The sequence below is a fragment of the Penaeus chinensis genome, chromosome 1, assembly GCF_019202785.1.
Source record: "Penaeus chinensis breed Huanghai No. 1 chromosome 1, ASM1920278v2, whole genome shotgun sequence".
NCBI lineage: Eukaryota > Metazoa > Arthropoda > Malacostraca > Decapoda > Penaeidae > Penaeus > Penaeus chinensis.
Window position 1 is genome coordinate 7907684 of NC_061819.1, and position 15807 is coordinate 7923490.

Genomic DNA, 15807 nt, shown 5'->3' on the forward strand with positions numbered 1-15807 from the left:
ATGTATCATAACCAAGTCACCAACATCACCAGCTATTTACATACATTGTTCAACAATTGCGTAATGAAGTAAAGGTAACTTTGATTACGGCGCACTTTTAGCTTTATGTGGGTTAGTTAGGGTGTCAGGGAGAGGTGTCAGTTGTAAGTATTGTATAATGATGATTGTCTAACATTTGATATGTATATATATATATATATATATATATACACATGTAAGTAGATATGTATAAATACATACACATATACACACGTACATGTATATGAATGCATGCATATACATACACATATATATATACATATGTATATGCATGTATATATACACACTCCTGTACACACTTGTACATACATATGTATATACACATATCCATATATATCTTTATATATGATGTACAGTTGTCCGAATATATATTCTATATGTACATACATACTTATATATATATATATATATATTTATACATATATATCAATCTGTATATCACTATACTTATATATATGTGTATTCATATGTGTATATATGTATATATATATTCATACATAGACAAACATGTCTGTGTTTATGTATATATATATATGTGTATTTGTACGTGCATGTCAATGTGCATGTCAATATGTCAATATTTGTTTACAAATTAAGTACTGATTCAGGAAAAGTAAGGTAGATTCCTCTGACTTTACTTCTTACTTAAATGTACGTAGTTTCTAAAAAAAAGAAAGTATAATGATTACAATGTAATTAAATAACATTTCAATTGAATTAGGTAACCTCGGCATATTTTATAAAGCACTTCTTAATAAAGTGTTTTTCTTCTCTTTTGCTAGAAAACAATGAGTATAACACCAGTGTCACATAAATGAGAGCAAATTCATCCTCCATGGTCTTACAGCTTTCCCAGAAGCGCTTAACAGGTCTTTATATCAGCATTTGTACCTGTATGGTTTCTGTTGTGTTAAATGTTTTTTATGCCATAAGAATAGAGCATATTACTTTGAAGAAGCAATTTCACTCTTTAACCTGTATGTCATATGTATGCACATGTTTAGATAAACTCCCTGGTTCCTTAACATACTGTGGACAATACATCACTAATATGGACTACACACCGTCACGTTGTAATGTATGAAAATAAAATTCATTTTCACATAACGCACATAATTCACACAATTATGCTTCACAACGATCATCAGCAGATATACATATACTTACCCATTTCATACTCATGACTACACAAACGCATGAAACACGCACTCACACACGTAGATGATATATATACTCTATACGTATATATGCGCACAAAAGTAAAATACAAACAGACTTATGTTTATTTACACACACACACACACACACACACACATATATATATATATATATATATATATATATATACACAGACACATGTATATATATATATATATGCATACCAAAAAAAAAAAAATATATATATATATAATATATATGTATATATATACCCATAAATATATAATATATATATTAGATATATATTTACATATACATACATGTGCGTGTTTTTTTTTGCGTGTGTGTGTATATATGTGTTTGAGTGTGTGTGAATGTGTATGTGTGTTTTTTGTGTGTGAGTGAATATAGATATATATTCATGTATACATATATATGTATATATATAAATATATGTATTAATATAATTATTAATATATATATTTATATACGTGTATGGATATACATAGGCCCAATAGAAACACATCCACACATGCATACAAAGACGCACACACGCACACCCACATACACATATATATATGGGTGTGTGTATATATGTATATATGTGTGTATACATAAAAGAAAGATGGAATAATGCAATGCCGCATTGATATATATGTGTGTGTGTGTGTATATCCACAGGCATGTACATGCGAGTCCATATAACACACACACATATACACACAAACGTACACAGATATATATGTATGTATATGTACACATATATGTATTTATTTATCCATACATATATACATGCATACATACACATATGTATGTATATACATGCATACACAATATACATCGAATACATCTGATATGGATGGGATAGTTTTATGATTTTATGAAAAAAAGACAAGCTTACCTGTATCATTTTACTGGCCTGGCGTAGGTATGATGCAATTAAATGAAGTCTTAAAAATATTTCTGTATATTATATACAATCTTAAATTAGAGAATCTGCTAACTACGAATTGTTTCATTTGTACTATAACTTTTGAACGAATACTGTTTAAATGATTTAGAATAATTTCATATCTTTACTGACTACACTATATAAGATAGTTTTTTTGTTTTGTTTTTTTAATTTCAGTACACTGACATATCCATTCAAATTCACCAGTGGAAGCCACCACTGACGCCTATATAATCTTTTGGCCAGGCCGAATGTCTGTTACTGCTTGTCTCTCTTTCATTCTACATTATTTGCTGTGTTCCCTGTCCTCTATATTTATTTTCTTCCTTTCTTTTATTCTCTTTAAATGCTAGAAGAAACGGGAACTTGACACAAGGAAGGACTCACCTTTATCAAATTGTTCGCAAATACCATATTCAGTCATTCACTCTCCTACTTCTAGCCTACACCTGGAATATTTCAATGTATAATGTTATAAATATTCTTGTGTCTATGTATACCAATTTCATTCCATTTTATTCTACATTTCGAATATGTTTTTATGTTAGATGATTTTTTAAAAGTTTCGTGTGTATGGATATATTATGTATATATATATTTATATATATATGTGTGTATGTATGTATGTATATATAAATGTGGGTGTGTGTTTGTGTGTGTTTACACATGTATGTATCTAACCACATACACACATGCATATATATATGTATATATATATATGTACACACATACGAATGTATATCCCCACACACACGAATGTATATCTACACACGCACACGAATATTTATACACACACACACACACACACGAATATATATCTACACACACATACACACACAGCACATACTTGTATATATTTGTTCATATACATGTATATGTATATATATATTTATGTATGTATGTAATATATATACATATATATGCATATATATATAAATATATATATATATGTGTATATTATATATGTATAACTGAATGTGCGTGTGTGTATGTGTATGTTTGAGTGTACATATATATGTATATATATATATATATATATATATATATATATATATCGTGTGTATGTGTGAGTGTGTAATTAGTATATATATGAAGTGTAAATAATTTACATGTATAAGATGTATATAATGTATATATGTATAACAGACACAGTACAAATACATATATACGTATATGTACATATACATATATGTACGTATATATTTATAAATGATAAATCATACTGGAAACAATAGTAAACATATTTCTTCTAGTTAGTATAACATATAACGAGCGAGCGAGATTAACGCAATATCCCCTGTTACGATAGATGATTCTGATTTTTGTTCAACACATCGTAAGCGTAGAGACGTCTTGCGCATAGATAAGTACATTTCAACATTATGATAAACAGAGCTGCTGAATACTTGGCAGCTTTCAGTTAACTAATATCCATTACGTTCAATGATGGATTTTAATAATTTTCGTAGTAATTTCAAGGGATTTTTGGTGTTTACCTATAGGAGTTCCGCGTGGCCCCAATTCTCTAAGATTGCAATACTATGGTTACAGAACTCTTAAGTGGTCCCATTACCCTGTTGGTTCAAGTGGTCCCGATATTTCAGCGGTCCATGTGGTCCCATTACCAATAGGGTTATGTCATCTTTAAGTCATATAACTATTTTTTTTTGTATTTTTGTAAAAATCCCACCATTTAATAAATATAACACTTCCAATTTCCCATCTCTATTTTTTAAATCTAGAATTCTACTTTAATAGCATTTTGAAGGGTGGCTTGATGCATATTCTTGTATTTTCCTACGTTGGCCTTTGATATAGTTATTTTTTTAGGGCTTGATTTGGCCCTCTTACTCATTGTTCATGTAATATACATAGCACTATCGTATTTATATCTTTACTGAAATCTGTGTTTAATTATTGTGATACCCAGTGTCTTAATGCAATACGCCTGTTGAATAACTAACTTAATTTTTCTTCCAAAAATAAATTTAATAGTTAAAAAGCGTCACTTTCAGCGTCTGTGTGCAATTTGGACTCTACGGACTACAAATTAATGGCGATTCAGTTATCCATTTGAGAAATTTGATTTTGTCATTTCCTGGTACAGCTATCATTTAAAATTTAAAACATTATTGAAAGGCGTTGATAATTTTGTGTTGAAATTATCAAGATTACAAAATACATTGATTAGGGTGCCTTTTAGTAATATGAACTGTATGCTTGAATAACACTTATTTCTCTCCCTGTCGACCTTTTTTTTTTGTTTTAATTTTTCTTATATTTTTGCTGGCAGTTTCGAAAAAAACAAACATATTAAAGCGAACTGCAGGACACAGCATGAATAATAGATTAAGAACATCCGCAACGATCTACAACCATGTCTTGGATGGTATCAAATTTGATTTTATGATCATGATCGTAATACAGCATTTTCATCGGAGAGAGCTTGCGCGCACCACAGCACGGACCGTGCTTGGCATTAGTGCTATTCATCTTCTGAATCAACGCACTATGGGCATACTTGTGGGCGTATAGATAAGGGCACTCGCCATTGCAAAAGTTAGCTTCATATACCTTAGGGGCAACAATGAAGTCCCAACCTAATTCAACAAAATTGACAAGGAGTGGATACCGACAGCAGCGGGACTCGATCTGGCTGGTAGTACATTGGTTTCGGCTGGAGTTCCTTCTGTTGCGGTTCCTTCTGCTCTCTTCCGTGTGGATCTCCAGCAACGGCGCCTGCGAAAAATGTTATACGTGATAGTTAAAACAATAAAAAGCAAATTATAAATGATATGTAATATATATGATATACATAATATATATATATGTATAAATACATGTATACACACATATACATATATATATATATATATATATATATATATACTTACATACAGTCAGACAGAGGCAGAGAATGAGAGCACTTCATACACTTATTTATTTATTATTCCAAGACTCAGTGTTTTAATTTGATAATGAAATTGTATCCCTATTTAGTATCTCACAGACTCGCAAATATTACTAATGTGACAATTATCATTGTTACTTAAAATTATTATTATTGTTATACACTATTATTTTCATTGCTTTTGTTTTATACTACTCTCATGTCTATTGCCACCATTAACGTGTTATTAATATCAGTGCCGGAATAATACAGTCAATTCGATGGTTCTTAAATAAAAGTATTCTTTATTTATGTACCCTTATTTATTGTTTAACAGAATTTAAAGTCTTATGATTTCAGATTTTCTCAATTCATTTGGTTGAAGATGCTTTCAGACGTAGAACTCTTCTAACCCCAGAGACGGTACCTCAAATGATTGCAGTTTACGTAATTTGCGACTATTTTCGCGTTTCATTTATAGTCATTCCTTACGACCAAGTTGATTGTCAATGCTGAATTACTTTCATATTTAGATAATATTTTCTATATTATTCAAACAATGAAATGGGCACGAATGAAATTAATCAGAGCAATTTAATGACATTTGAAGGGAGGGATTTAAAGGGATAAGTACGGTGTAAGATAAAGACAGCCCTTTAGTGTGGAGATTCATTGTGCTACCTGTCCAGGGGATAATTGAAGACAACGGTTTTAAACCCTTCTTGCTAAGACAAGAACGCAATGGAGCTGTTTGTATGTTCTCAAACCATAATCTATAACAGGGGATAGAGGCTGGAGATTATATATATATAGGCGTTTTTGTGTCTAACTAGTACGTTGGTCATTGCGTTTGTACTGTAATGGATATAAAACTAATGATTGAAAATGTCAGAGAACACGAATCTAGTGTATGGAAGTAGTATACAGGTATTATCGTCCTTAACTGTTGATTTTATACGATAGTGACTCGTACTAGGAAACAGTAAGATAGCACATTATGCTAACCTGAAAATTCTGCTGATTTTCCTCAATCGAACTTCAAGATTTGTTTACTGCCAGCATTCTACTTACATTAGAGGGATTCTCCACGGGATTCGTGACTGCTACCCGTCGGCCTTCGGAGTCATTTGCAGTGACTACCAGCCCGAGGTTGTCAGAGGGATTGTTGAGCCATTCTTGTAGTAGTTTATAAACGCCGATCTTCACCCAGTTCCCATCCCGGGCATCAACGGATTCGGACACCGTCGTCACTTCCTGCGGAAAGGCTTATAATTAGGATCTGAAAATTAGCATATGGGATCAAGTTTTGATATTACTCTCGTAATTCTCCTATTTTATAATAATAAACTCTAATACCATTGTTTATCCAACAAGTCTACTGCTGATGTATTTGAAGATTTATGTAATTCAGGCTTTGATGTCAGCTTGTAATTTTGTAACTGATTTTAGAACCAGTGTTGGTGATTCTGAGTCTGATTTTAATGCTGTCGTCTTTGTTGATATGACGCTGTGAATAAATTTTGTTGTGATTCCTCTTTTCTGTTCTATTCTATTTTACACCTAGTATTGTTGCTTCCAATTTTGCTTGGATTGTCTTTTTTTTTTTTTTTTTTTTTTTTTTTTAACTGTTTTTCCTTTCGAATCTTGCACCACTGGGTTTTCAGGTTCAGGTTTGTTAAATACTGGTTCCCAGATTTTCATTTTTCTTCTTAGTTGCAGGTTTCCCTTTTGTTTATATTTCTATTATCAGTAATTGATCTCAAACCCTAATCAGGTGTGTGCGTGTACCACTGATGCCATATTAAGGGAGTGCATCTGTGAACAGACATGTTACTTTCATTCGGTAGATCATGTACGCGTCATGAACTCAGGGTACGTTCGTACCCTGAGTTTTGTATGTTATTTCAGTACATGATTGGCTAATATTATAAATATTGTGCAGCCTTTCATCACACAACTTTATTTACAATAACTTGAGTAATTGTAATTAAAAGGGGGTTCATTTCCCTATGAGGGGTATCATTAAGCGATATATATTTTGTTGTGATACAAACTAGAATGGTGTAAAGGGGTTGTGGAGTACAAGATCGTCCGTTGGGATATGATAATAGCCCCTGAAGAGGGTCATTTCAAGGTTTATGATATATGACCTGCCTGGGTACAGGTCCATTCAGCCTTCTAACCAGTGGCACAAATTCGTCACGAACAAAAGCATTGCCATTATCAAAAGCAGGAGATAAACCACAGAGACCTCTATTTCTTATTACCATTTTGTTGTTATTGTTTAACCAGTGGTAATGAAGCTATGAATCTGCACTACAATCATTTAAGATAGTCTACAGGATATGAAAAAAATAATCACAACTTTTTTTCATGCAGCTGACTAATTTTATAAACATTTCCGTTATATATATGTGTTATGTAAATTTATTGAATGTTGCTCTACTGTCTTGCTTCACTGTGCAGTATATACACATTGTACCATAGTATTATGCAAAAGATATGTCGCAACAAAAAGGATTGCAAGATCATTAATTCTTTGAAGATTAATTCCATTGGATATTGACAATCAAATGATTTGATGATATATTTGATGATATTAGTGATGGTAAATATTTTTTTAATAAGACATTAAAATCATAATAATTACTGATAATTAATAATCGTAATAATTACTTTATGAAGAAGAAATGTAACAAAAAAATTATATGAATATATTTGTACGTATATATATTTTATATATATATGCATACATACATAGACATATATATATATATATATATATATATAGTATGTGTATGTGTATGTGTATATACTCACACATATGTGTGTTTATATGTATATGTATATAAATGTATTTATATATATTTAAATTTATATATAAACATGTTTATGTGTATATGTATATACATAAGCATTTATATATATGCATATATAAAAATTATATATACACGTATATATATATGTAAATATATATTACATATAAACATATATATTATATATAGACATATATATAAATATGCATATATATGCATATATATATATGTATATATATATATATGTATATATGTGTGTTTGATAATAAACACATACATACGTGCTTGTATATTTACACATACGTACTCACACACTTATATGTACATGTTTGTATAACCAAATCTGTTTATATATATAGATAAATAGATATGTATATATGCATACATACGTACAATTAGACGTATATAGAATGTATGTATATATGATATATAGGTATATATATGTATATATATATACGTATATAGATATATAACCGAACACACATATATTATGTGTGTGTGTGTGTGCGCGTGTGCATGTGGGTGTGCGTGTGCGTGTGCGTGTGCATGTGCATGTGTGTGTGATATTAGTAATAGTTATCGAAATGAATACAGAAATGTTATAAAAGTTCCAATACTGAGAAGAATTGTGTGCATTGCTTTGCTCAGGTAGCGGAAGAGTCATTGATGATTATAACACGTAAAGTAATATTTTTATACATAAGCATTGTTACTGTACGCTTAGGAGAAATATGCTATAGTGCTTTTCAACCACAATATAAAACGTTGAACTTACATGGAGTATGATGTAATCCTCTGGGTCTTCAGGCCTTGTCACCTTGAACACTGAAATTGGCACGATGCGATCTAACTCCGACGTGATGGGTTTGAGCCACACGTGCAGGATGGCTCGCTTGACTCTCGTGTTGAGCTGTTCCTGGTTCAGCTTGAAGTACAACACTTCCACGCCATCGGGAATGCGGATCTCGGGCGGAGGCGCTGTGGGCGAGGTAGCCTGTTATGACAGTGTAAGAGTGCGTGATGGCACAACTTTACAATGAAATAGAGCAAGATACCTTTACAAGATTCCAGGAACACGTACGTGTGTCTATGTTGAATTGTATCACTTTGGTTTAATGATCTATCTAACAAGTAATCGGGAGCAGAATCATCGGGTTATATAGATATAGGAAATATATAGATATATATGTATATATATACATGCATATTTTCACATATATACATATGGATATAATTAAATATAAATATAATATGTAAATTACATGGATATGATATATATATGTATATACATGTACATACACATATATATCATATGACATGCATATCTATAATATATGACATAATATATATATATATATGTATACACATGTGTATATACATTATACGCACACATATATACACATGCACATATATTTATGTTTGGTATATATACACATATATATGTTTGGTATATAAACACATATATATGTTTGGTATATATACACATATATGTTTGGTATATATACACATACACATTTATACACAAGTATATGTGTGCACGCGTGCCCGCGTTCGTATATGCGTGTGTATGTATGTGTTTCTTATATATGTATACGTGTGTGCGTGTTTGTGTGTGTGTGTACGCGTGTGCATGTGCGTGCGTGTGTTTGCGCGCGCTCGTGTGTGTAATTGCGTGCGTGTGTCCGTATGCATTCATATACATGTATAAAAAACTTTTTAACTCACTCCCAATATACATATATATACATACATATATATATATATATATATATATATATATACGCACAAACACACATATAAACACACAATATATACATATATAAAATCACACGGTATATAACTATATATATAAACACACGGTATATAGGTATTTATATACAGTATATATACATATATATATTCACAAAATATGTATGTATGCATATATGTACACATAAATAATTTTATGTCCATATTTGTTGATAAAGATTACTCAGACTCTACGGCTCCGACTTCATACATAAACTCTAGAAGGCCAATTATTTGCTGTGAACAAATACTAATTCCCCACTGACAACCCTTACTTAAAAATAACTTGTACTCTTATACAAAAGTGTGAATTTTTCGTTCTACGTGTACATCCAAATAAAGATAAAAGTAAAATATATTCACGTGTCACCGTCTCTGCACACAGAATTTGATGTATTCGTTTGCATGCATACAGGAACATTCTTACTCACGTGAGAGCCTGTGTAAAAAATAATATGGACTCACGTGGAGTAATAATTGCATGTACACTCAGGAAAATCTTGTCAGGCAGTACGCGTTCAATAATGGCATGAATGTATGAATGTCTAGTGTTGAACTTGGAAATGACGTCTGGGTAACAGTCTACAGTTGACAACGAATACAAGCAGACGGTCAGTGTGCAGTAAGATCTGCAACCATGTTGTGATTTTTTTTTTTTTTTTCACTTCGTGTTCAATTGGCAGTAAGTGATGATTCACAGACGAACTGAACAATGACCAGCGTCTGGGAATGTGTAGTGGAATCGCAGACAGACTTATGTATCGAGTAGAAACAGACTCCTAACACATGACATTGATTTTGATTTCTAAGAGTAACGTCTTCACTTGAGGGATAATGCGGCGGATCCACCTGGCCAGACGAGGTATAGGTGCGTCCAGGCGCCGATACCAACCTCTGTCCAGACGGTCGTAATTTGTGTGTGACGGCGTCGATATGAACACGACGTGGAACGCTTGTGAGCTGTGTTGGCGGCTAAATGTCCTGCCGGACCCGTCATAAGCCTTCATAACGTCGGGGCAAATAGTCCAATATATTATGGCACCGCCACTTTATGCTCGTTACTGAAGTGAGCTATCATCACTCATTGTTAATTATCGGTCTCCGTGGAAGGGTTGAGTTGAAGCATAACGATCGTAAGTGAAACAACATAATTCTTCAATATTTATTAGTTTCGTGCAAGGAAAGAACGCTTGGCTGGAGCTACCGGGTACATAGTGTAGTCTTCGCATTCCATGATAGTGACTCGTCTGCCAAGATGTGTGACAGCACATGTCTGCTCTCCGCCATCACAGCTCTATTCTTAGCTAGTCTTGGAAGGGACATTCAACCCAACCGCAGTGCCCCCCTTCCCCCTTCTCACACTCCCGCATCCACCATCTTTAAAATATACTCTTCTTGTCTCCACACCTAAACATGTCCGCAGGAGCCTATAGTTATTTAAAATGGCCTTATTTCTGTTTTGTCTAGTTGCCTTTTATAACATGGTTGATATCTACTCATTTACTTAGTGTATATATATTCTACAATCCCAGATTACGTGCCTTCGTATACCTTACCAGATATAGTGTGCCTAGGCTATTATATTTCGATGACAGACACAAAAATCTTTTACGATTCCTTATCCTACATACTTCTCAACACATGCATAATACATATTTCACATCTGCGAACGACATGAATTAGTTTATTCATGACTTCCATTAGCCTTGTTTCAGAGGTCGCTGTCTGGGGTACATTATCCCAAGAGTACTAACTACTACTAGTTCTGGGTAACGAAGTCCTAACGTTTAAGAAAGGAGGAAGAAATGTGTTTACTGTTCTCTCGTTTACTGGTCAACCGTTTAGTTTATAAAGTATTTTGTATAATACTTGTCTAAGATCATAAATAATTTTAGTTTAAAGCAACTGAATTTATTCTCTCTCTCTATATATATATATACATATACATATATATGTGAATAAATATATATATATTTGTATACACATACATACATATGTTTATATATATATACACATACAGACACATTTATGAAGCGGGAATACGAGATGGGGTGGAGGTGCGGATACAGAAACATACTGTCAGCGCTTAGTTATCGTATTAAGGAATATCAGAATGAACTTTTAGCGAGGGTAACGAAAAGATCCTGGATACAGTTATAAAAAATGACCTCAGACACAAGACAGGGGTGTGGAACAACGCTGATATGCCATTTATTAACAAAACACTGTGTGATAAAAGATGTCCTAGGCACTTGGCTTAACAGCTGACTTGGCCTGCTATATTGTGAAGTAGGGCACGGCTATCTCTTCTATCATCCTTTCCTCCATGTTTATTGCCTTAAGCCAGCTCTATATTTACATGCGTTTCCTATGCAGTCATTTCTTTTCTCTGTGTCCAATCATGGATAATTAGATGTTTCTGAACACTGGCAATCAGCAACCTTGTTCTGACTTGCACTACATAATTGCGCCCAACATTTTCCAATCCAAGATGATTCATGACTAATTAATCCTTTGCAATATGGATAAGTTTGTTATACTATGTTATTAAAAATATAATGTCAGAATATATAAAGCCGTTCAATCGTATCACTAAGTCTAGTAAAGTAAAGCGTCTACAAAAGGGAATTCAAAGGCTACAGTACCATTACTTTATCAACATCACTGCCGAAATCTTCCCCTCTCCGCACGTGTTGAACATACCCGCTCGAGAGGCTACTAGGGAGAGTGACTGTGCTTTCCGGCAAGCAACGCTCCTGGCTAAAGACCTCTCCCAAGTTATAAATCAGGCAAACGAAGTTGCATCGATTTTTCTCTAAACCAGTTCAAAGCACACACACACACACACACACACACACACACACACACACACACACACACACACACCCGCGCCCACGTACGTAGGCACACAAACACGTACACATACACACAAACGTATACACACATACATATATACGTATATTCAAATGCACGCACACGCGCGCGCGCGCACACACACACACGTAGGTATAGTTAAAACGCACGTACTTACAAACACAAATATATATAAAGAGAGAGAGATGATACATATGGCCATACGTACTTCAGTGAGATTCGGAGTAACTCAAGAGAGAGCGTACGAAAAACTGTGAAGCTCAGTGTATGCGCAACATTCCACCTGTTTTTCTCTTTCATTCCTGACTCGCTGCCCGTGTTGTGTTCGTGTTGATGATGGTGGTAGCCACGTAGCAACAACAGCTCAGCCTCTCTCCCCCTTTAGTTCTTGCCTGTGGGCTCGGCCTAAGCGAAAGCCCGCGTGACAACTGGAATTCTTCCCGCAGTCGTGTGTCACGCTCATACCCCACCTCGGTCAACACCCTTAGAACCAGTTGCGGGTGTTGCTTTAAACCGGACTTCATTAGTACTAAAAGATTAACAAGGGGAGAAACCTGTTATGAAGGAGGGGACTAACAAAGCCGGCTGGATCTCCATCACTACACGGACTAAAGGACAACTTCGCCGAGACCGAACTAATCAACAACCTCGCGAGGAATATAAGTATGGTCAGTAGTTTCCCTTTTGGAGCTGACAACATTAAAATAGTAAACAAAATAATTTTAAAATAAATAAATTTGGTAAGTCATGCTTTGAAAATTTCACACAATAATTAAGTGTATTTGCACTTCGTGCATAAACGCCATTTCTTTTTATAGTTCTGTCACCCTCACGACATTACAGGCCTCGGTTTTACTACTTCCTTTATTGTTCACTCTTCACTCACTTTCTTTGTTTTTTTTTTCTTTCCCATGCAGCATATTTAGTTTCTAGCAATGCTAATTTGGTTTTAGCCTTTGTTCCGCGGTTTGTTTCCCATTGGAAGTATTTTGTAAAATAATTTTGTCACTAACCTACATCGACTGTATATATTTGTTGTACTGATTTTCGAATCCCAAACATTTATTACTGATTTTCTATGTCAGCAGAAAAATATTTAAAGAAATCTTGACATGACCAACTTCTCCCTAGACACCAAGATGACGACGAAGACTAAATCCCTGACCCAACAAATTATGCCTTAAAATAGATCCATTGAGACCGTAAGTGGAGGCAAGTAGCGGCACCTTATAGGGCTAACAGGCCCCAGACGTCGACACTTACTCCATAAGGTCACAACTACGGCAGAGAGAAGGAAAATTATAGTAATAATAAAATGAAAACTCATCCAATAACTACTAGATCTTTCCTCCCTAAAGGAAGTATTGGCATTGTCAGGATTTATACAGAATCCACAAGAACCTGATCATGCCAGAAGAAAAACATCTAAGTAGCAGTATCTAGAAAATGTAGCACATTGATATTAAGGAAGTATATGTCAAATAATAGCTGTTTTTTGGCAGAAAGGGTAGTTGCGAACCAATGTTAATCCGTTGCTCTATATTATCTTACATAGTTATTTGTTGCCTGTACTCTTTATTGTACCTTATCCCGGGCCCTGTATGGGGTTATACACAGTTCACCCACCCCCACCTTACCCACCGGCCCATCCTTCACACGTATAATTTGGCGACCCGCAGGGACGTAAGGAGGGGCGGGTTGAGGGGAGATGGGGTGAGGAGAGGGAGGAGGTATTGGATAACGGCTGGACCCTCACTGGCTGTCTTGTTTGTAGCCTCTGTCTGGCAAGTTTGTTGCTGGCCATGGCCTTCTTTGTGAGGCGTCTGGCCCTTTGTCCCTTTTGTGGCACTGGTGAATGTGAGTCTGGCAATAGTGGTAAAGTTGAAGGTAGAGCTCCTGTTCTAGGTTGATGGTTACTAGTTAATAACAGTTATTTTGTTATATAATTTCTAATAGGTGTTACCTTTTTAGTTTTAATGTTGACAAGATTGGTTACGAGGTATATAGGATTAAATATACATTAATTAGTTTGGTAAACATTATGAATACGATTGCACTATTTATTCCACATTTCCTTGTTATATGTCAAGGCAGCAACAGTGTCATTAGAATGGTAATTTACACTACGTCAAATCTGAGACTAGTGAAATATAGATAAACATTAAATACAGTCAAGTAACTTTTAAACACCACGACATTAGAAAGAAAAACATCCACACACATTTATATAGATGTTTTTTTATATAATGAATATACATATACTTCTATAATATATATATATATATATTTATATATAGTGTATATATATATGTATATATAATGTATATATACATATTTATATATGATCTATATTTATATATAATATATGTTTACATATATATATATATATACATACACACACACACACACACACACATATATATATATATATATATATATATATATATATGAAAGTCCTGTATATACATAGGCACGCATATAGTTGACTCAAATAGCTAACATATTAACAAATATTACTGGTTTGACTTTGGTACGAACTATTTTACAAGGATAGAAAAAAAAAAAAAAACTACGACAATTGGAATACGATTTGAGTACATTTTCGGTACATTTTAGACAGTCTGTAACAGACAAGGGACCGGCGGTGAGAGATAGAGATAAACAAATTTGTAGATAAATGAATATATTAGGTAGAGGGAGCCATAAAGTACTTGGATATTGGATGGCTGTGTTTATATTGTTAAAAGTTTGATTCTTGCGATTCATTGTTTATAGTGTATACACAAACACACACATGTCTGTCTGCCTCTCTCTCTCTCTGTGCACACAGAGAGAGAGATATAAAGATACAAACAATCTATTTATCTATATATTCTATATACATCTATTTATATGTAGATATTGATAGAAATATATACATAATTATATGGGTAAATAGATAGGTAAAGATACATATATGTAGATATTGACATTGATACAAATATGATAATATTTATATATATATATATATATATATATATATAATCATACGCGCATGGACTGACAATCGACTTTCGGCTACCCACATTTATACCCGACAGGTTATTTTCTAAAAAAAACGTATATGCAATAACAGGGACAGTATTATATGAAAAATTTATCTTTAATATATCAAAAGGTAGACATAATTTTAATGTATCAGTGCAACAAACTGTGTGTCGCTGAAATATCTCCTAGTCTTGATCAGGTTACAGAGACCTCAGTTTTCATCTGGTCTCAGTGTGATTCATGTAAATTACCATATCACTTCT

General features: G+C 33.5%; 1 protein-coding gene across 2 annotated transcripts in view; it reads right to left on the reverse strand.

Moving 5' to 3' along the window:
- Window positions 1-3263: 3263 nt before the first annotated feature.
- The window catches only part of LOC125027405 (growth/differentiation factor 8-like), a 28949-nt gene continuing 16405 nt past the window's right edge, over window positions 3264-15807 (reverse strand). For both annotated transcript variants that reach the window (XM_047616485.1, XM_047616475.1), the window contains exons 2-4: window positions 8631-8833; window positions 6111-6293; window positions 3264-4888 (exon numbers count right to left, since the gene is read on the reverse strand). In XM_047616485.1, coding sequence (XP_047472441.1) covers window positions 4499-4888; window positions 6111-6293; window positions 8631-8833 — 776 coding nt within the window. In that variant the 3' untranslated portion in view covers window positions 3264-4498. The remainder of the gene's footprint in view (window positions 4889-6110; window positions 6294-8630; window positions 8834-15807) is intronic.